The sequence below is a fragment of the Calonectris borealis genome, chromosome 8 (genome assembly GCF_964195595.1).
Source record: "Calonectris borealis chromosome 8, bCalBor7.hap1.2, whole genome shotgun sequence".
NCBI classification, from domain to species: Eukaryota; Metazoa; Chordata; class Aves; order Procellariiformes; family Procellariidae; genus Calonectris; species Calonectris borealis.
The window spans coordinates 29,095,636-29,118,134 of record NC_134319.1 but is presented as its reverse complement, the minus strand read 5'-3'; the positions used below and the strand labels follow the sequence as shown (position 1 = coordinate 29,118,134).

Below are 22,499 nucleotides of genomic sequence, written 5' to 3'. Positions count from 1 at the left end.
CTTTCCACCTAACGCGTGTTTTGCATTGCTGATCTGATGGATGGGATGATTCGTGCATAGCTACTGCCAGGTCTTCCTGAGGGTTGTGGGCAGGAGCATGACAGAGCATGGCATAACTACAGCAACTGCCGTGACTGCAGTAATGTTACTTTAAAATTCATTTAATGAATTTCAAGTTAAACGAACAACAAAACCCCAACAAAACCAGAAAAGCTTTGTTTTATTTCCATGCAGTTTGTTAGCCTGTTGGTGCCCAGAACATGTCTGCGTTGTCATGAGTTGGGCCTTTGGTCAGCATGAGCTGCTGGCCTCAGCGCTGCTTTGTGCCAATTTGCAATGCTGATGCTTGCTGAGAAAGGAGGTTTTGTAGGATATCTTTTGCCATTCTCAGCTATCTTACAATGTTTTTTCTTGTATAAGCCTAAAAATCTCTTGCGGTGAATTAAGCCAGAGTTTTTAACCTACCTGCAGAAAAGGGAGAGAAAGGGGGTGGGCGGGAATTCCCATCCTCTTTATAGCAATCTCTTGTAAAAGTGAAGGCTGTTAGCATGTCACTGCCTTCCCAGTCCCCGTTGCTAGGCTAAACAAAATGGGTTCTCTTAATGTCTCCTTGTAGGCCATTCCTTCAAACTTCTGATGGTTGTTGCTGCTCTCATATGGGACTTCCCTTCCCATTTGTCTGTGTTTTAACTTCAGGTGCCTCACCCCTTCGTCAGTGTTACAGTCAGCGCTCTTCTATCACAGAGACTTGTGTTTATACTTTCTAAAATGGTACTTGACGTTAACAGTATGACATTGGTGACTTCTGGTTTTCTGACATCTCTTCCAGCAGTGTTGCTGCTGAGCCAGTAATTATGCATTTGGTTTTCCCTTGCTGTGTGTAGATCATGCTGCTCAACTGCTGAATTTCTACTCACTGTTTTCAAATTACTTCTCCAATTTCTAAAGATAATTTTGAATGCAAATTATGTCCTTAAAAGAGATTATAACCTCTCCTATTTAATGTGTTCTTGATAACAATATGGAAATAAATATTTAATACTCTTCGAGTGAGGAGGCCTGAGTCCTTTAGTTATGCTCTGCTACCCTGGCTTGAAAACTGTGTGTTTCTACATAATCCGTGCACCACGGTGTATAGGTACATGCATTTCAATGACTCTGAAATTATTTGGTGTTTTTTTGAGTATTTCAAATAACAGCTGCTATCTCCCAAGGCAGACTTAATTGTAGAACCAGCTAGGTGGTCATGGTCAAGCAGAGCTGACAGAGCTCCTGACTGGCCTGGAGCAGGGATCTCTTGGGGTTCCTCAACTTGTAGAGTTTTACAGGGGCACAAGTGATCCCGTGGGTGTTACAACTTATTGTGCCATATAGCAGATGGGGCTCTCCTGAACAGTGTAACCATGTATCTCCATCCTGGTCATCACTTGGTTACAAAAAGCCATAGAAGTGCATCCAACCTCAGAGTTTGAGGGGAAGGGGCCTATCTAGAGCTTCAGCAGTACTGGTGATCTCTGTCCATGAGTGTTACTTTATGCTTTAGTGCAGTGGAGAGTAGCTCACAGTATGCAGTGCTTTCTAAAATAAGCTAGGTTAACAATGTAAGATTTCTGTTAACTTAGAAATATGTTACAGTGAACAGAGGAGGTTATCTCTTAAAATAACTGAAATTGTGGAGCAACTGTATACTGAGGTGGCAGCAGTGAATTCCTAGTTATGAATTACCAGGAAGATGTGACGGGGAAACCATCTTAGCTCCTGCTGAAAACTAACTTTTATTGTTTTTCCTTTAGGAAACTGTGTTAGATAATATGGCTGAAGAAGGAAACATCTGCGAGTCCCAGGACGCTCATGTGGAGAAAAGTGGGCTGCCAAAGGCGACCTCGTGCTGCCCCTGGGCTGACTGTCTGACTGGGCAAATTGACAGATTATCCAGAGATCTAATGACTCTCCGTGACCAACTGCATGAGTTTGTAACTCACCGAAAGGCTGCGTGGTGTGAGAAGGTAAGGCTTTGGGTGGCGTTATTGATCATTAGTGACTTTTAAGATCCTTTATTTTTCATCTGTCTTGCCACGGCCGATCCTAGGGCAGCCTCCCTGTTGCTGCTCTGTGTCAACCTTGCTGCAATCTCAATGTCAGATCTACAGCTACTTGTCTGTTTATGCCCACAGCATGCCAGGTGCTCTTTCAAACACAAAGTAGGCATCTGTCCCGGAGAGGCAGCATGCTGAAAGAAAACAAGTGTTCTTTTGGAAGGGAAGGCATCAAAGGATAGGGGTTACAGAGGAAAGAAGAGAAGAGGAGGAAATCATGGCAGTCCCCTGAGGGGATAGAGGCAGCAGGTTGAAAGAATCAGTAATGGTTATAGTGAGAAAAATAAAGATAGGTATTTGCAGGGAAGGGAGGGTGGGAGAGGCCAGAGCTTGTCATCTTTCACTGAGTTAGTAGTCTTTGAAATGTCTGATGGGGGAAGGAATAAGAAAGATTTGAAACCTGTGAAGTGAGAGAAGGGACTAAGCACAAGATTTGGTGAAAGAACAGACTGGCTGTGGGAGGCTGGCTGCGGAGGAAAGCTGGTGATATGAAGGAAGTGTACATGGTATTCGCTGACATAGGGATGGGGAGACACTGGGAAGTACCCAGAGGGGGCGGTGGGGCATAAATAAAGGAGCTGTTAATGTAAATGTAGCAGGTGAATCTGAATATTAATATGCTGGCACAAGGAGAAGATATGATGAAGATGCAGGCATAAAAGCTAGTAATTCTTTTCAGGCATGAAGAGGAAAGAAGGATACCAGAGAATCTATGAAATCTGTGGATGGAGAAAAAGTGAAAGAAACAGTTGGGACAGATAGAGGAGTAACAAAAATGCTGTATCACTGTTCTGTGTCAGCTCAGGAGAGGTTTTTTTTTGTTTGGGTGTCGTTTTGTTTGTGTGGTGTCGTTTTGTTTGTGTGTCGTGTTTTGTGTTTTTTATTTTTAGATTGTAAGTGTTGGTAGACAGGTTAGATCAGCTCACAAAATGAACAGTGGCAGGTTGTCAGATCAAGAGGTGTTTGCCCAAGAGTTCAAAAGGGTCTGGCATGGAAAAAGTGTGTGGAGAGCTGATCACTCTCTCTTCCACTGTGAAGATAAGGAACTAGTTAGGATCAGTTGGATAGAGACAGGCACAAGGAGCTGCTGCTTCACACAGAGTATGGAACTTCTTCCCACAGGGCACTGTGGATATAAGCAGTGTACATGGATTCAAAATCTGTTGGACACATTCTTGGAAGAAGAAATCCATCAAAGACTATTAAATATACAGATATGAATTACAAGCTTTAAGCAGTTGCAGGAGTACAAATCATTGCAGGCTGAGGGAATATTCTGAGGAAGTATCTCCATATATTTGCCTTTGTCTTACAGTCTTCTCTAGGCACTTGCCGTCGATCACTGTCATTGATGGGTACTGGACTAGGCAGGTCTCTAGCATCATCAGATTTGGTTGATTTTTATGGCAAAACAGACGTGACTGTTGCAGGACAACTCAGACCTTGAATTCTAAAAATAAAATTTCCAATGCATGATTTTCAAAGCAAGATATGCTCTGACTCCTCTTATATATAACAATATATATGCAATATATAATAGTAACTGGTCTTACTATTAAAGACTGAGGCAAAGAAGGCATTAAGGACCACCTTAATGCCTTAGGCAGTAATGCCTTAGGCGGTAAAGACTGAGGAAAGGCACTATGTTTCCCCCCACATCCAATAAAGGATGGAGATTCTCCTTAGCCCTCCTTTTGTTGCTAATGTATTTATAGAAACATTTTTTATTGTCTTTTACAGCAGTAGCCAGATTAAGTTCTAGTTGGGCTTTGGCGCTTCTAATTTTCTCCCTGCATAACCTCACAGCATCTTTGTAGTCCTCCTGAGTTGCCTGCCTCTTCTTCCAAAGGTCATAAACTCTCCTTTTTTTCCCCTGTTTTTTAATGTTATATATATAAAAATATCATATAAATTATAAATATTAAATATTATACAATTTATAAATATTATTTATTATATATTTATATATTTTATATATTTATAAATATTATAAATTATACATTTATATATTTTTATATTTTTCTATATATACTGAAATTTTTTTATGCTTAAATTTGGAAATGAAGTCCAAAAAGATTAACTGATGAATTCTTCATTGTACTTTGAAATATTCAAATTGGATTTGAATGACGGTTGATGAAGTTCCAGTGTTTCTGAGAGTCCGTGAATGTCGTATGAGTTTATGACTGTGGTAAACAAATGGAGTGCATCTCCATTTGTTAAAAGTGTATTGTTAAAAGGGTGGTTTATCACAAGTGCCTCCTCTCTACATGCCTTGGAACAGTATTGTTTGTAATGCTACACGACAGCATTTTTTAGAATACTGGGGGTCAGATGACTCTCCATCAATCTTCTTTATATCAACCCTTCCTTTGAATAGTGTTGCTGCTTGTGTGATGCTTTCTGCCTGTAGTCTGCCTTTTTTCCCCCCCAGTCGGGATGCTTGCTGAATGCAGGCTCTTCCATCAATTGTATGTTTCTGCCCCCTTCAGTCTTTTCTCTGAAGAAATAAGCTTATCAAATCTTTCCTTCTATATTATTTTTTTAGTCAAACAAAGAGACGATACAGCGGTAGCTAAAGTGGTCATTATCTCTAACTTTGTATCTTGCAATACTCAGACATCTGGAAATTATCTTGGCCCTCACAAGCATGCCCGGCTGAGGGACGGTACAGTTTATTATAGCTCTTGTGCCCACTACCTTATACTTCATGAAAAATGTGATAATCCACAGAGTAATTATGTCTGTTGTTACCAGTAGGCCTGATGTCTGTGCCAGGCAACTGAGTAGAAACTGTTCTGAAGAAAAGAATTGAGGGCACATGACGAAACGTGATATACTGGGGAAGAGACAGCACAGATTTTGCAGAGAGGAATCATGAATCTAAAATCTGTTGGAGCTCTTTGAAGGGACCAGTGAGTGTGTGGGCAAGGGAGGTTGGGTTGATGTTGTTTAATTGCATTTACAAATGGCATTCGATAAGTCCCTGAAAAGATTCTCAACAAAAATAAACTGCCCGCATGGCTGTCTTTCCTCTTACCCTTGCGCAAACAGCAGAGCAGGGAGCGGAGCGGAGGCGGCTGCGATGGGCTGGCGGAGGCGGTCACCAGTGGAGCCGCACGGGCCCGTGCTGCTCAGCCGGTGTGTAACTGCTTTGGGAAAGGAGACGGACAGCGAGGTGCCCAGGTTGAGATGAGACTAAATCCCTGAGAGTACATGTGAAGGACAACAGCGAAGCGTTGTTCAGGGCCCTTGTACTGAGTAGTGAAGTGGTAAAATGTCAGGTAAAATTGGATGGAGATAAATCTGACAAAATGCATCTGAAGGGAGAATCATAATTTTACATGTGTTTTTTCTGTCACAAGAATGAGCTCTCAGGTTTATAACGATAGTTCTGTGGCAATATCAGTGGTCGAAAATCCTAAGAGTGCTAGGAAAGCAGAAGAAAGCAAAACTTAAAATGTTCCTGGAATGCTGTGTGCAAGTTCTGGTCCCAGTCCTAACTCAAAAAAAAGATGTGGTTGAGCTGAAAAGCACAGGTAGGGGAAGCGACGATGATCCAAGTTGTGAAAGTGTTTCTCTGCAAGGGAAATTTACCTAGGTTAGGGCTCCTTGCACTACAAGAGGAGAGAATGAAGAGGGGTATTGCACTGGAGCAGGAGCAAATATTTTTTACTGTTCTGATACTCCTTGTTTCTCACGATGGGTGAACCTAGAGGGAATTACTGGACAAATTAATGAAGGAAAAAATCATTGTTAAGCAAACTACTGGAGTTTAGGAAGTTGTATCTTCAAGTGAGGTATTGTTCCATACTTGTCTAGTCCTAAACTTATTCCCTAGCTATTTGCTGTTGAAGACTATTGGGACAGTGCTGGGTTAGATGGAGCTTTGATACAACAAGGTACAGTTGCTCTTTCTTTAAATCCAGTTTTGAGCATCACAATTCAGGAGAGAAATTAGGGAGAGTGCAGAAGAGGAAAATGAAAATCATCCTAAGTCTGGAACGTAAGGTCTTTGAAGGCCTTTATGTTAAAAAAGGAAATACTAAGGTGAGATATGTGATTCTTTGAATATGAACAATTTTTCTGTGGAAGAAAGATTTTTATTTTTATTTTTTTCCCCATGTCCTCAGTGAATGGGACAACAATGTGTGTAAATCGCAACACAGAGATTCTAATTAGATACTAAGGAAAAAAGTTCCTAATGCCCAGGGCAGAGAAACATTGGAGTAGTTTGTCTGGTGAGCTGTGAAGTCTCCGTTCTTGGACCGTGCACAAACCAGGTTATGCAAATACCTGTCAGGGACGGCTGAAGAGGACTTGGACCTGCTCTAAGACTGTGGATTGGGCTTGAAAACCTGTTGAAGTCTCCTTCACTTATGCAAGCCTGTAATTGATTGTTTTATGTATTTTGTACTATGTAGAGGTATTTCAGGTGTGTTAAAGTCATCCTACACCACAATGTCTGGTTTGCTACACCACAGCTGCTTATTACCCAGGATCTGGTTTTAGTGGCAATATGTCTATTTGCTGCAAGTTTGATCATTTGCACACTGTGATTCTGGTAGTTAAAACTATCGATCTTAAATCTTTTAAAATTAAGGAACTTATTTTCCTTATTTTCTTCTGTTTCATTCTTTCTTTGTTTCCTTATTTTCTTTTGTTTGTTTCTGCCTGCCCCCAGCTCTTTCTTTGGTTATGTGCTTGGAATGACCCTGAAACCATTTCCCCTTTCAGGGACATTCACTAGAAGACATCTGAATGTTGCCATGAGATTTGGGTGATTTGTGAAACCCTGATTAATATGACATTTAACTGATACCCATCTCTAGGCAGCAATGTGTTCAGTATCTTGGAGGAGAAAAGGCATATGACAGAGGTGTGATCTGAATACGGGGCTTTCTTATTGTTAGCTTTGTTCTTTTCCATGCAGTACTGGGCAAATAATCGTCATTTCTTTGGTGACATTTTGGGGATTTGTAAATGATCAAAAAGTTGAGCGAAATGGTTAAGCTTTAAAAATGTTTCTCTTCTTAGAAACAAACTTAACTGTAAAAGATGAAATCTCCTAATTCCAGAAGAGAACTTGTTTGTTTGCTTTTTCCTTTCTGAATATGTCACGTTATCTACTCCTGTATTTGAGAGGGGGATTTGATTTCACTCTGTGTGAAACATTCGGCATCCACAGGCTGGAATGCAGAGTATTTGACTCCAAATGGTGATCATTGCAGTTCCCACCACATAAATGCTCACACCATACTGAGCTTTTGTTGAAACTTGGGGTATTGTATCTTGGGATCCTCTGTGTTCACTAGCAGTTAAAAGCAAGCCAGACTCCTTTGAGATGGCAATATGATGGGATGGAGCTTGCTCATGCATATGCCTCTGAAGCATGGCCTGGAAAGACTTAGAGCCGTTAATCTGAGCTTGAACATGCTCACTCCACAACAGAGTCCTCTCGAGAAATTCTGGTGGCTGTACTTGCCTGCTTGGCTCACACTGTGCCGGAGTACCCAGAGTTGAGACTGAAGAGGCTCTAATCCCTGGCCTGTGTCAGACTTCCTTAATGAAGCACACTGAAACCTGCATTTTGTCTTTGTTTCTGTATTTTTCTCCTGATCGGTCACCTCCCCTTCAATTCAGTAACCCCTTACCTTCCCAAACTGTTGCACCTGCAGCCTTGATAGGGATGGGAGAATGCAGGGCTGCCCATTTCGGAAGAGATACCCTTTGGATTCATAGGCTGTTGGGGAGAAGCTGTATGGGAGAGGGATGTTTTGTTTGCGTTGCTGGGGAGAGGGGAGGTGCAGGGGTGGTCAGTGGTGGCGGCAGGAATGACCTGGGACACTCCAAGTGGAGATGGCAGGGGCTGAAACGCAGAGAGGCTTTCGCTCCATCCCAAGAGTCCTGTGATTCACTCAAACTTTTTGCCACTGCCAGCTCATCACAGCACACTGCTGTAGACCTTGTAGGTTCTAATAAAAAGAAATTTTTTTTTAAGGATCTTACATTTATAAAAGACTGAATGGTTTTTGATGCACTTTGATTTAAGGCTTCGCTATCTGAAGTAGGGAAGCAGCTCCAGAGGCTATGCTGAAACATAGTCCTACATCCTTATGGTTTTGCTTGGGGTTTTTTGTTTTTCTTACCGAGATTGAGTTGAATTTTATCTACTCAAACAAGTGCACTTCCAAAGTTTTTCTGTAAGCCTTGTAATGAATTGGAGGGGGGATGAGGAGCTGTGGGTACCCTAGTAGCCACTGCCGGTGCTTGGTGGCTGTGCTGTGTGTGCGACTAACCTGCATGAAAATAAAGGCACGTGCAGTGTGTGATGTGGGTGAGGGAAATATAAAGGTTCATTATTTTCTCTGCCATGTGAATGGTGAGGGGCGACAGGGAGGGTTGGACTGGCTCCTGGTGTGCTGCATTCCCTCTTCCACCAGTGCAGGGCTGGCTTGTGTTTCTGCTGCCTTAAACTTGGGACTTGTGGCAAAGGGACAGCTGAATTCTCGCTGGAGAACTCCCTGAAGGCTTGTCAAAAGCTCTTTTTTTTTAAAGCAAACTGTTCACATTGCATCTTTGCTGTTTCTGCTGTTTATTCTAGTTCTCTGGGCTTTCTGCTAATATGAAGATGTTAGTGTAGCGAGTAGTTAATTACCCAGGCTGTCCGGGGTGCAGGAAGTGGGGGAGTGGTAGGGAATGGTTCAGTGCCAGCATATTTCCTCAGTCAGCACATTCCCTTCCCCTGCCCCTTCCTCGGTCCCAGAGTGCTTCTGTGTTCCACTTTGTTTTTGCAAACCTCCATCTGGAGTACTGAGCAGCTGTCAGTGGAGCTCTTCTTGCAAAAAGAGATTGAAGAACTAGTGAGGCCACAAGAGCAGCTTTTGGAAATGCGTGGCTGGCTGGGCCCAGATGCCTGGGTAGGGGGAGGAAACCAGAGAGATCAACAGAAACATCCATCAAAGGGAGCAATGGAGGACATGGACAGGAGGATGGCAAGGAGGGACGAGGCTAATGGCTTTTATGTGTAGTTCTTACTTAGTTAAATGTAGGATTAAATTTGCTGCTGATGGAATTGCCATGGTATTAGCAGATTTAGGTTATTAGAAAGCATGGATCTGCTGTAAACAGTAGGAGGTAAGATCCCAATGTCTGTATTCACTTTTTGCTCATGTATTTTCTTGCATTGGTTTATTTGTCAATATGCCTAGCAGGACATCTGAGGCTGCTTGCTTCTGGTAAGTGCCCGTGGAGACTGTGGTGGAGATCCAAGTGATTGTTCTTAGAGGGCAGTGTGCTCTCGCTTGTGTTGGAAGGAGGAAAGAAGCCATCTCCGTGCGTCGGTTCTCCTCTTAACAGCAGGATCCAACATTTGCGTTGGACCTGAAGCCCCTAGTTAGGCTGGTTTAAGGCTGGCGTGCATGTGGAAAGTTACTGCAGATGGGCAGAGCTGGGGAATTTTGAAAGAATCTTGCTCGCTTCTGAGAACTCTGTGCAGGTTGGTCAGACTTGAATAGTCAATGTTAAGCTTGTAGCATACAAAGAGATGAAGAAGATAAGTATTTATTCTTCGTTTGCAGATGCAACTTGCTGTGCAGATTGCTGAATGAGTGCTGAACTGTGTGAGAGACAGAGAGGCTCTATGTACCAGTTGCTAAATCAGCAAACCGATTTAAAACACGCACAAAAACTGTAACTGAAAATAAATTACCCAGCCTGACATTTTTCATGGGGCTTATGTATTCTAAAAGACTCTAGCTCCTTAGGGAAGAGAGAAACATTAAAAACTTGAGTGCTGTCTCCTGTTTGTGTGCAGAACTCTAGGCTTTGAAGTAAGCGTGGGTGAAAGTTTTTCTTGCTTTCCAAAAGATGCTGTTTCCCCTTCCTTTGCCGAAATGCAGAATGTTTGCTCAGGTGACAGGATCAGTTAACGTATAATCAATAACCAGTGTTAATATTTTACTCGCATTATTTGCCAAGATATTGGATACTGACCAAGGCAATGAAAAGTAGTAAATGTGGCTGAAGAATTATGCTCCAATAAACTTTAGATGAGCTTTATTTAACAATAAACTGTAAAAAAAAAACACCACCATTCCAATGAGAATGTGTTTTGTAGCCACTGTAAATGTTTTAGTGCATTTTTAAGAAATAAGTGTAGTACTTATGTTCTCACAGTTAAAACACAATAAAACATGGTCAAAGACTAGGAACGCCTGTAGGGCTCAGATGCACAAGGTATATAAGATCGCAGGTCCCAGCACCATCTTTATCTTTTGAATGTGAAAAGCTTGGAGGCTGATGGGTGGGGTTTGAGGTACCTGTGACCACAAGGTTGCTGGATTTCAACACTGTCTTGCAAGTGGTGAGCCAGTGCAGCATATGTCCTCCACAAGGGCAGTATCTTGAGGACATAGCTAATTCTGGCTGACAGAGGCCATATTAAACACTATAGCCAGTGGCTGTATTTTAGAGCAGCTCTACCTGAAACACTATTAGTCTGTTTTACTGAACCTTTCAGAATGGGTTTTGGGGACAGTAACTTCCAGGAGGTATCTGCCTTGCTTTACAGCTCCGGGCAGACTGTCAGGATGGGTTCCTCCTCTGCCAGCAGGAGTTACGAGCATTGTCTACTTTGCAGTACTGCTTGGTTTTTAGGTGAGTTGATAGAGGTGCTTTTGGGATTGTCTACTTTGCAGTACTGCTTGGTTTTTAGGTGAGTTGATAGAGGTGCTTTTGGGAGGACTGTTTGCATTCATGCATTCAAAGCTTAACTTTAAGTTTCCTTTTTTCTTAAAACCTTGGCCTTGTTCTCTCAGTTGTCTGCCCTGAGGGTACTTGATCATAAGAGAAAAAAGTATCCAGCTCCTTTTTGAGTCTTTGTCCCTTGTGCTTGTGGAAGAGCTGATGTAAAAGTAAATCTGTAATTTAATATTGTCACATCTCTTTTTCCCAGCCAGAAATGCATCTAAATAAAGCTTTAGTACACTTCTGAGCTCAGAACTCACTACTTTTAACTCTTCATCTTATCGGCTCTCACAAAATCGTGAGAGCTGTTTGGTTTTTCTCTTTGCAGGTTAGCTGTAGGATTCGGCCTTTGACAGAGTAGTGGCTTTAGAAAATGTCTGCTTTTTCACCGGGACTCTGAAAATGTTTTATGTAGACAAATCTCCTCCTGGGAGTTAAAGTTCATTTGCCTCATGCCATAGTTGTGGATAGGCTGAGTTGCTGGAGTGACCTTTGCTGCTCTGGCTGCACTGCTCCGAAAAGCAGAGAGAAGAGCTGTAGGGCTGGGTGCTGGTGGAGGTTCTGCAGCGGTCATGGAAAGCCCCTGGAGGGCACAAGGGAGTATTTTCTAACTGAAAACGAAACTGGTTTGGGGGTGAAGAAACTCCCTAAAAGTTGTGGTTTTTTGGTGTGGGTTGGTTGGTTGGTTTGTTTTCCTTTTCATTTTCCTTGTAATTTTTGCATAAGACAGACCCTTCTCTGAAAATTTGTATGACTAGGTGGTAATACCTTCCTCTCATCTCTGTATTTTAGGAGTGATTTGTATAAACATTCATTTTTTTGGCTATATATATAGGGACTACATTGCTTGAATTTATTTCACATCCTGTTCTCCCAAAGCAGGATCATATAGAGAAGTGCAAGTCACAAGCAGCACTCTGTTTCTGGAGTGGCTACTTTCATGTTGCACAGTGATAAAGCTCTGCTTAAAACAAAGCGGGGCCCTCCAAGCCTCTGGAAGTCACTTAGATCTGAGATGATATCTCATATCATCAGTGTTTGTCTCTGCTGCCCAAGATAAAAGTTTGGAAGAACAAATTGAAAAATAAGTGAGCAATTTATTATACGAAGCAATACTTGTCTGTTGCCTTCCTTTGTAATTTGTAGTTGTCAGAGTCTTTTTCAAAGTAGCACTGCAGCCTTTTTGCAAGTGTCTAAATTACTTACACTGACATATTCTGGTTTTCATATCATATATTTTCAGTATGTGCCTATTACTACATTAATTTGTGTGATCTTCTAATTGAATTCAAGGATTTTGGAAAGTCTAGAGATAAAACTGTAGTTAAAAAGAAATGCATTATAAAAAGCCAGGCTGTTAGAATGGAATTCTTTTCATTGCTGTAAAATGCTAAAAATTTATAATTTGGAGAAGGAAATGGATGTTTATCTTTTACTCCCTGTGGTGCGCATTCAGGATTGTGTCGCATGTGGGACTTTCACAAGTCTGAACTGTGTCTCCTTGTAGTCGATGGTGAAGAATCTGCAAGTTTGATGCTCCTGCCTGGAGCTGTCCCACCTTCCTGAGAGCAGTGGGAGCGTACTGGGTGGTGGGCTTGCATATCTTCTCGGGAAGTAGCTGAAGAGGTTTAGATGAGCTCCAGGCTCCAGAGCACAGTGATTCTGGACATCTTGTTGTATGCTCTTGCTGATGCTTCATGTCTGCTCTTTTTGTGCTGGCATCCTCTTTAGCTGAACAGAGGTGATGCAGAAATTGCTGATTTCTTTGAAGACTATTTATTATTTTAAGGTTTGTCCCTCGCAGGTTCTGCCCACAAAATTGCTGCAATAGAGTAATCACATTACATTTTTGACTCCCGTCTTTTTTTTTTTTTTTCTTTTTGCTTTGAGTTCAGTTATTCTCTTCAAAAGTTAACTACTGGAAAAGCAAATTACTCCTGCCAAAAACTCAGGAACAGAGAGTTCAGAAAATATCCATACAACAGGAAACTTTTTTGTTGCTTTGTGGAAGAGGGATGTATCTCATGAGGCTTTCAGCATAGCTGCCTTTGTTCTGGGCTGTTTGCCTCAGGTATGTCCTTTAGCAATCCAACCTAGAGGCTGTCCTTGAAGCAACTGCCTCTTTGTGCATCTCTTCAAGGATGCAGCGCATCTCCGTAGGATCCAGTGCAGCTCTGTCACAGCAGGAGGGCTGGGTGAAGCCCTTACTGTAAGCAAGTCTGCTCGCGCGGGCTCATTGCACAGCAGTCACAGAGTTCAGTTGCTTTTAGGCCTAAGAGGATTAATTTCCCTTTGCTTTGCTGGTGTGATAGATATTTGTAGGCTCAGCAAACATGCAGTGCTTTTATCAGTCGTGTGCTTTTGTGTTTCGTATTGATATTTGGAGATAGACTTTGCATTTTTCTGGTAAAGACCCTGACAAATCTTACTGTTGTTCTTTTCCTGTTTTCTTAATCGTATATTCTTTTCCTTTATCTTAAGCTAAACTGACTTTTCTGACTCCTATCAATGTGGTATTTAGATACATGAGAAAATACAGACCCATTTGATTATCTTCAAAAAACCCCAAAACCAAAAAAAAAAAAAAGCAAAAAAAACCCCAAAACAAACCAAAAAAAACCCCAACAAAAATATGTTATCCATTCAGACAAGATCAGGTCGCTCCTCTTTATGAAATTATCTCATTCAAATGCTTTAACTTCTAACTTTCCATTACTGTGCTTCCTCACCATCTGAAAGCTTTCCACTGGAGAACAGCATGGATATTGTTCTGAAGGCTTACGAAATGCTTCGCAGTATTCAAAGTATGATAAAAGGAAGCACAGAGCAGCAGTGCCCTGCCAGACCGCGGTAGCTGTTCTTGTCGGATGCAGCTATGTGCGTTCCTGGTATTAAAACTATATTTTTAGTTTCTCCTCAGAGGATTTCTCCCTCAGTTAAAAGATGGCCTTCTATTCCTAGGTAAAATAGGTACGTTGCCTCTCTGTGGCTTTCCTGTAATTTTGTTTTGGAATGACAATAGGTGTGCCTGGGAGCTAGCATTTGGATAGTGAATGTCTTGCTTAAAATGCGTAAGATGGAGATGCATACATTCCTCTCTAATTGCAGGAAATTGCAAATCCGGGCAAAATTTGGAATGCAGCTGCTTGTATAATTACATTTTCTGTCAGTTGCTATAGCTCAGCTTTACAACACTTCTAAAATGTCTTCGTAGATTATGGTACCAATAATGCCCCCGTTAATATTGGGGGCTATTTATTAATATTGGGATCACCCCTTTCATTTATTCACCACCAATTCCAAAGGCCTAAAATTTTTCCTCTTGCTGAACTTAATAACAAGTGTTAGAAATTAGTAATTATATTAAGGTGAAATTTTGCTTTAGCTGTTATAATTACTGCTAAGCCAAAAGAAATTATTTGAGTTTCTTACTGTTGCAGGGGTTTGGGTTTAGTAAGAAATACCCATGCATGTACCTCAAACCAGTTTGATCTGCCTATAGCATCAGGTTTTGGATATGTGCAGACTTTTCTATTTCATGGCCTTCTGAAATAGATGGTGACGGTAATGGGTCATGGAAAAGTTGTTAGGTTATTGGCAACTAAGTGTTGCTATCTGCTACTGGTCATTAAATGACGGATAAGATACAGATCACAATTCAGAGCTTAATGAAATGTGTTGGCCCCACTTATACCACCATCACAATTGGAAAATGGTTGAAAGGTTGGAAAGGATTAAAGGAGGGGTAATAAAGGAATTATTTGGTCTGTCTTTTTGAGAGGTGAGAAAAGTGTAATTTAACCAAGGCAAGGTTATAGCTGGATCATGTTCTGCAAGTTCTTAGGCAGAAGTGGAGTTCTGAGGGTATAAGGCTTTAGATGAAAGATGGTACAAGAAGACCCAGTGGCTAAGGTGGAACTCACTGAAAAGGGGCATATTTTTAACCATAAATGTATTTCAGTGCTGACATAACGCAGTGATAGAGTATTTTCTTGATCTGCTGGAGCCTGTGTTTAAAAAACCAAAAGTATATGTTTCTACAAGAAACCCCATAGCTTACCAAAATGTAGTAGAACACTGCAGAAATTACTAGGTGAGATACTGTAACCTGTGCTTTGTGGTAGTTTAGACTAATCAAACAGTTTGTTATGATTTTAAACCCATAAATGCATGAGCATGGGTATTAAATGGGCTATTTCAGAAGAACATCAAGTCTCTTTGTGTACAATCAAGGATCTCACAAGAAGAAAGAAACCTCATTTAGGCAGGACAGTTCAGCTATTAAAATAGAAAATGATGGTTTCCAGGGTTTTAACTGGTTACTCTTCAGTGTGTAGAAATTGCTGCAGAAAATTAAAAACCTTGAAAGCTTACAGCAAAGAAGCTTGATTCAATGAGACAAGTTTTATAGAGCTGCAGTACTAACTCTATAACTTTCTTAGAGGTTTGAAATTACATTTGGGCAAGTTACTATAAGACGTAAATTTGAAATTAGAGTAAGGGTTTTTTTTATAGTAAAACACCTGCTTACTCAGTGCTGTGGTGTTTCCAGAACAGCTGATTGCAGCTATTACTTTTGCTTTAACTTGTGAGTTTTTTTGTATAAGCAGCAAATGCCTTTAGATGTTTTTGTGAAGTTTGGGGTTCTGATTTTCTTGGAAATCACTGTTCAGCAAATGTTTGAACTTCATAGGCTCTGCAGGGTCCTGTCTTCCCCTGCTCCGTGATTTTTGCCAGAAGTAGGAGCTGCAGGATTTGATTTTCCATCACTTAAGCATTCACAGCATCCCTTGAAATGGCGCTTTTCTCTGCTTCTCTGAGGCTGAATGGGTCACTGTCTACAGCTAAGAAAGCAAAGCATTTGTCATACACTTAACCATGATTGTTCAAAAAAAAAAAAAAAAACCCAAACGTTTTTGTTAAAAGAAACTGACCCCCTAGCCAAATTATTATTTATTTATTGTTAAAGAAGTGTAAAGACCTCACCCTACTTATGTGTGAAAAAGGTTTTATTTTTATGCCTTTGGGGACACACAAGCCCACAAAACACTTGGGTTATTCATAACTGTTCTGTTCTGTACAGAAAACAGTGACAAAAATGGAGAGCAACAGTGTTGGCTTGTTCAGTTCTTGCTATCTCTAATGATGTTTGAGACGAACTCTGCTTGGGCATCTTCTTTCACAGACAGACCATGGTGTATGTTTTTCAGCGCTGCTCTGTGTGCAGCAAGGTGCAGAATGTGTATTGTATAGCCAGGAAATTCTTGTGTAGGAGCAGAAAGAGGTTGTGGGTGGGAATTGTGGGATCCCTGTGACTATTTTTATTGTATTCCACTTTTATTTAATACTTACAGATCTTTTTGCTATGCTTATAGTGGACTCTGCTCTTTCCCTTTTTATGTTATTGATACTTTTGCTTATTACTTTCTTTTGCTCTCTTTCCTTTTGTACTTGGTGCTGTGTTTTCAGTGCTGACAAGGAGGACTTTCTCAATGCAGATCCTTCGTTATCCTGTTTTCTGTATCCCAGATAGACTGTCAGCTGGGATTGCAGTTCTGCAAGGTTTTTCTCGGGGGGTGGGAGGGGATGGTAGTGGAATAAACACTAGGCATAAACTATAAGACAGCAAAAGGTATAAATAATGATAATTTATAAAGTGTTATTCAGGCTTGTACTGATTAAAGACAAGTGTTTGCAAGGTTCAGCTCCTGGACTGACCTGGATTCCAGTCTGGAAACTGAAAACTCCTAAACTAGCCTTAATTTGCCGTGCCTGGTTTCCAGTGCTCAGCTGTCAGGATTTCTGCACATCATCCATGCTGGCAGTCTCTGAGCGATGCCAGTATCTCTGTGCTTATTCTGCTTTCATTTTTTACTTATAGATTTTTATCTATAATTGATGCTTGTCTGTTGAATGGGAGTCTGCTCAGTATACATGGAGACTGCGAGCTCTGGGCAGCTCCTCTAACCTGGGGAACGCTTCTCAGTGCCGTGTTGGGATATTGCGATGTGCTGGGGAGCCGTTCGGAGCCAGGCAGGTGAGTGCACTGGCTGGCCTGGCAGGTCTTTTCTATTTCTGCAGTCTGGCCCCTCATTAATCATATATTTCCAAGTGTGCAGTATTTCACTTCACCCTTTTCAACTCCCCAGGTACAGGGGGCCATCTTAGACGTGATAGCTTTAAAATAAAGCTCGGAAATGAGCTTCCTTTAGGAATAAAAAATTCCGCAAGTCAAATGCTGTTTGGTGTTTTCAGAGGAACTAGATGAGTTTATGAAAGGTGTTGGGTGATTATGCCCTGATAGCAAATGCAGTATGACTTGGTGGCTTGGATATTGCATCCGTTCTTATTTCCTAATTTCCTTTCACTCCCCAACCCAAAAAGACAAGATATGAGATTTTTCTGTTTGTTCCTTGTGACTCGGAGCACAAAGGAACAGGCTGCACTGTGTTTTCCAGCAAAGGCAGGCATGGCAGTTTGTAGTAGCTGTACAGAATGGCAAGAATAATTTGTATTTCATGTTGTATGCATATGGGGACTGCTCTCTATTCATAAGAAAAATACAAGAGAGAATGAGTGGACAGATAGGACTGGAGGCAGAGAATGTGCCATTTCTAGGTGTGTGCAGTTTGTTTTACTGAACAGTACCATTATTACAGCCATTTCTGCAAAACTCCTAGAATAATTTGAAGAGATTGCAATTTAAAAATAATGACATGATTTTGGTCTTTATCATCCACTTCAAAAGGAGCTCCTTCCTCGAAGCTGGCAACAATGTGATCACAAAATGAAAATGCTCCTATGCCTCCCCACACTCTCTTCCTTGAAATAGGTGTTTGGACCTTTGATTGCTGCTGCATTTAAACTTCATCTCTAGCTAGTGGCTTCATTCAAGTATGTGACTGAGAGGCAGAGCATTCATTTGCTTTCTGAAGCTTTCAGGTTGCCATGTGAAGTCTTAACAAGCTGAGATGTTGACTTCCAGCATTTGGAAGATTGTCACTTTTGTTAGGTCATTACTGGAAATGATTTAAATAACGTGATCTGGTTATCTAGATCTCTTAGCATCTCTTTGGGATGTCTGGCATGTTGGTAAAATTCTCTCTAAATAAGTTCACATCCAGCTTGCTTCTTAGCAGAAAAAGAACCCTTTTGTGCATCATTTTTACTGCACTTTTCATTAGTGAGCTGTTAAAACTCTGAGACAGATCAGCCTCTCGGGGATGTTTGAGCCGCACGGAATGAGACACAAAGCTCTGGGAAGCTCATTACTGGGAAGGTGCAGGAAAATGTGCGGGAGCTGAAGAAACCACAGTAGTAATTGTGAAGGGCTGGAAGGTCTCCTCTTTGAGAAGAGATCAAATGAGCTAAATGTGTAGGTCATCTAAGCAGATAGAAGTAGACCTCCACAAGATGGACAACTGAAAGAGTGGGACCGTCCACATGACAAATAAGCACACATCCAGAGGAGGTGAATTTGAGTATTACTGTTCTGGTCTCAAAACAGCAGAACGTGCAAAGAAACTGGAAGGCAGCTTATTTAAAATGTGCGACACATTACCTTTTCCATGGTTTGCCAGCTGAACTCATTGCTATAAAATTTATTCAAAGCCAGAAGATTCCCAGGACTGAAAATAGCTGAGATAGCTGTCTGGATGAAAAGGACAGCCAGTGGTACCTTAGGTTGGAAGAAATTTCATAGTAGGTAGGGATGAGGAACTGCTGGGGAAGTTAATCATGTGTGTAAGTGTTTGCAGGCTTGCGGTCTCTCCTGTGCATCAGTGCATAAGTTAATCCACCGTGGTGGGGACTGAGCCAAGCTGCCTGCTCAGCCTGTTTCTTGGATGTGCCTCACCTCACTGCCCCTTTCCCATTCTGGACCGGGCCCACCCTTTTCTGTTTTGGCTTGGCCATTTTCCTCAGTCAGACCTCAGCCTGAACATTTTTTGAAACGCAGCATCAGTCATGGCACTGTCCCTGGGGAGATGGGAAATCCTTTCCACACTTGATGGACGTCCCGCCTGGCTTAATTCCACCGCGTCAGGAACTGGAGGCCTCCTGTCTCTGCCCACCCTCTGGCTGATGTTAGAGAGATCCGTTTTATTCTAGTGCTGTTCCTTTGTATATTCCTGCATGCGAATCTGGCAGCAGTGTCTGTGCACACCGCAAGCCTTTGCTCTGTGCCAGGTTTGGGAAGGGCAGCACAGGCTGTCTGTCCCTTCAGTCGCTTTTCAGCCTGTGATCTAAGATGCCATACTCCTATCTGCAACTACACTAGCTTCTCCTTAGAACATGAAAATTATTTTAGTTTTCCCTTTAGCTTTTAGTTTTTAATACCTTTTGAAAAGCTACGGTGGTCTTTTGGAAGACTTAAGTTATTTTAAAGGAAACCATCTAGGAGCACTCGGGGCAGTTTGGCCCCTATCCTGTCCCAAACAGTGGTTGGAGACATGGTGAGGCAAAGAGCTAGAAGGAACCCAGCAGAGTACTTGCCTCGGTGTACACTCATGGCATCTGTCCCTCTGCAGCCCTCACAGGGCTGGTGAGGTCACTTGTGTGCCACCACACTTGTGCTAGCTTATCGTGGCCTTGAGAGTGTGAAACCTGGTAGGGTGCGTTGACCCTGGAGTGCGTGGAGGGGCGTCACGCTTCCGTGGGCTCAGTCTGCAAGTGGCTGCTCTGTTGTGCCGCTGTGAATGGCTAACCAGATCGGTACTCGCTGCAGAGCTGGAGAGGTGTCGGTTTGAAGATGCTGATTCCTCATCAGCTGATTCCCTCTACATTTGACATGGCTTTTCTCAAAATGCACCGGGTCCCTTTGGGATGAGGTTGGTTCTGTAGAAGTGGAAACGATTATTATCATGTTGTTGTATTTATTTGGAGAGGATGTGCAGCAGTTGTCAGGCAGCACGACGTACCTAATTGGGAATTCAACTTCCAGCTGGTAGATTGAGACTGAAAGGCAGAGCTGTGGGATAGAGACGGGCAGACACAAAATGCTGAGGCTCCTAATCTTTTACAATATGTTTGTTTAATACAAAATGGTCTGCTGAGATGGTTTTGCAGTGTAGAACAATCATTGTGTGCTGACTAATGGGAGACAGCAAGCTGTTAAAGAACATCAATTAACCATAGAGGAGGAGGTTATTGAGTGTTCTCACAAGTGTTCAGGATGTGAAGAGTAAAGAATATTACTTCAAGGTAACCCTTAGAGAATTTTTAGCTATTTGAAATCTACGAATGGCAACGAGAGTATTTGTGGACATACATATGGTTGCAGAGCTTACGAGGAAGAACAGTGCAAAAAAGAACTCGAGCCAGCTTTTCAACTCTAGATTGTGCTGATACGAAATAAATAGTGCTTTGCTAAACTTGTTCTCTTATTTCATATTCATTATTTTGAAAATTTCCCCCGTTAAATTTCTCTAATGTTGTCCCAGGAAACACTGGTCCTCTTTACAGCAGATAACATGTGCAGTGCCCTTCTGATACTCGGATGTCAGAATTTGTTATACTTCTGCTTCCCCGACTGCCTAACTGTTGTCCTTGTCCTTACAGCTGTTCCTGCTTCAGTGTAGTAATTCCTATTCCTACTATTGCTGTGAGTTAGAACTCAATGCAATTAGTGCTGAGAGGAGCGTGCTCTTCCATCATGTGCTTTGCACAATGGGTAATAAAATTCTCCAATTTTGGCTGGTGGAGAGTATGAAAACCAGGTTTCATTAGGAATCCTTTTATACAGCCCTACTAGTATTCTGCCTGAGTTTAATGCAAAAAATAAATAACATTTTGTGGGCTCTGTTTGCTGAGTGATTTTGTTCTTTGTAAGTAACGGGAAATTTTTCCCATCCTGGATTCCAGTGTTAAATCCACTTTGTGCAAACATCGTTTTCTATTTATTCATTGGCAGTGGGGAGGCCAGATAACATTGAATTTATTTTTTCAGTTTTGTTTCTTCTAAAGCAGTGTTAGAGAATTGGACCTCAGATACTCTTTTAGCCAACAGCAAGAGATGTCCTGGGATTCCTTGGGGATTGTGATAAAGAGGGACCCTTGGTTCTTGGACAAGGGCAGAGGTAGACTTCTCTTGGCTTCAACTCTCTATTGAAATACCTTAATCAACAAAGGTCTTCTTTAACAGATGGTTCTGCATCGATAGCGCCTTTAACATGTTAGGAAAAATTCAGAGAAATTTACTCCTTTTCTGATTTGACTGATTTTCTTAATCTTTTTTGAGCGGGGGTGGGGGGGAGAATAACGCATCAGAAGACTATGGGGAGGATTAATTACTTGGCTGCAAAACTCATGAAGATATTCTGATGAAAGACGTGGGATAAGTAAGTGAAGCCCTGGTGAAGTTGGTGTCAGTGGGGAAACTTAACTGTGACTGCAGCCCTCGTGCCTGCAGTGTTTCGCACCGTAAGAGAACGTAGTCTGATCCCCTCTATGTCATAAGCGTCTGAATTTGTTTTAGTAGTGAAACCCTCTCAACTGATCTGTGGAAAAAATCCTTTTGGCTGCAGGTGTGGCAGCTGGTTTGACCCTGAGCAGTTGTACCTTGGCAGTGGCAAAGGCAGGGAGGGCTTTGCTACCTTAGGACTCTTGTCCTTGCAGCTGGTGCTGCTTTGAGCTCTGACCGATCTCTGGTGCTTCAGAGAGATGCCAAAATATCCCTGAGTTTACAGGGAACTTGTCAAAGCCCTAATATGTGAGATACCAATATCTTAATGCTGATCTGCAGATTTAAAACCCCAAGGAGCTGTTCAGCTTCACCCGTGGCCAGGGAAGGGAGGGGTTGCAGAGCAGCTTCAAGGCTGGAAGGGGGTATCGTTAGCACAGAGCTTGACCTGAGCTGAGCTTTGGCCAAAGGATTCATCCCTGGAGCAGCAATGAAGCGTTTCATGGTTCATTATCCTCACAGTAGGAAACAATGTCTTATTCTGAAGCTGAATATCTAACTCAGATTTTCATCCATTTGATCATCTTATGGCTTTATTGGCAAAGTCTGGTCTCTCACCACTTTCTTTTCCACTTTCTTTTAGGATCTAAAACAAATTATATATCTGTCTTCATGAAGGGAATAGTTCGAGCTCTTGAAGTTTCGTACTATAGGGCTTGTTTTCTGGGCTGTGAGTCTTTGGGTGACCTGTCTTTGAATCCTACTCTGTTTCCCTGTGGTTTTTTTGAAGCATGAACTCCAGAACTGCGCACAAGTTCCAGGAGAGCTCTGGGACTTGTGCAGGTTGCAGAGACAGCAGCGCTTTTCTGAAACTTTGCTGCTTTTTGGCTGAGATGATTTGGCAGCTTGTTGCCATAGCAGAAACAGAAAATGCCGTTGGACCAAGAACCGTTTCCCTGAAGGCCTTAGCACAGGGTACCTCTTCTTACGGATGTTTCCCCACTGACAACTACATTTTGAGATGAGTCACTCAATTCATGTTTAATCCACTAGTAAAATTGGCAAGGCAATTACCATCTTGCAAGTTCTTCAAATCAAATTGTTAGAGAACATTAAATCAAATGCTTTGGAGAAATCCCAGTATATACAATTGCTTTTACCATCCAGACTGTGATTCTGTCACAAGAAAAGCTTTGTTTTATTGGGCCTATCTTCACTGTAAGTGTGCTGCCTGGTATTCAGTTTGGTTTTAGCCT

General features: G+C 41.9%; 1 protein-coding gene across 2 annotated transcripts in view; it reads left to right on the top strand.

Moving 5' to 3' along the window:
- Window positions 1-22,499, top strand: part of TEDC1 (tubulin epsilon and delta complex 1) — a 74,935-nt gene that overhangs the window by 50,639 nt on the left and 1,797 nt on the right. For both annotated transcript variants that reach the window (XM_075156615.1, XM_075156616.1), the window contains exon 7: window positions 1,794-2,006. In XM_075156615.1, the coding sequence (XP_075012716.1) occupies window positions 1,794-2,006 (213 nt within the window). The remainder of the gene's footprint in view (window positions 1-1,793; window positions 2,007-22,499) is intronic.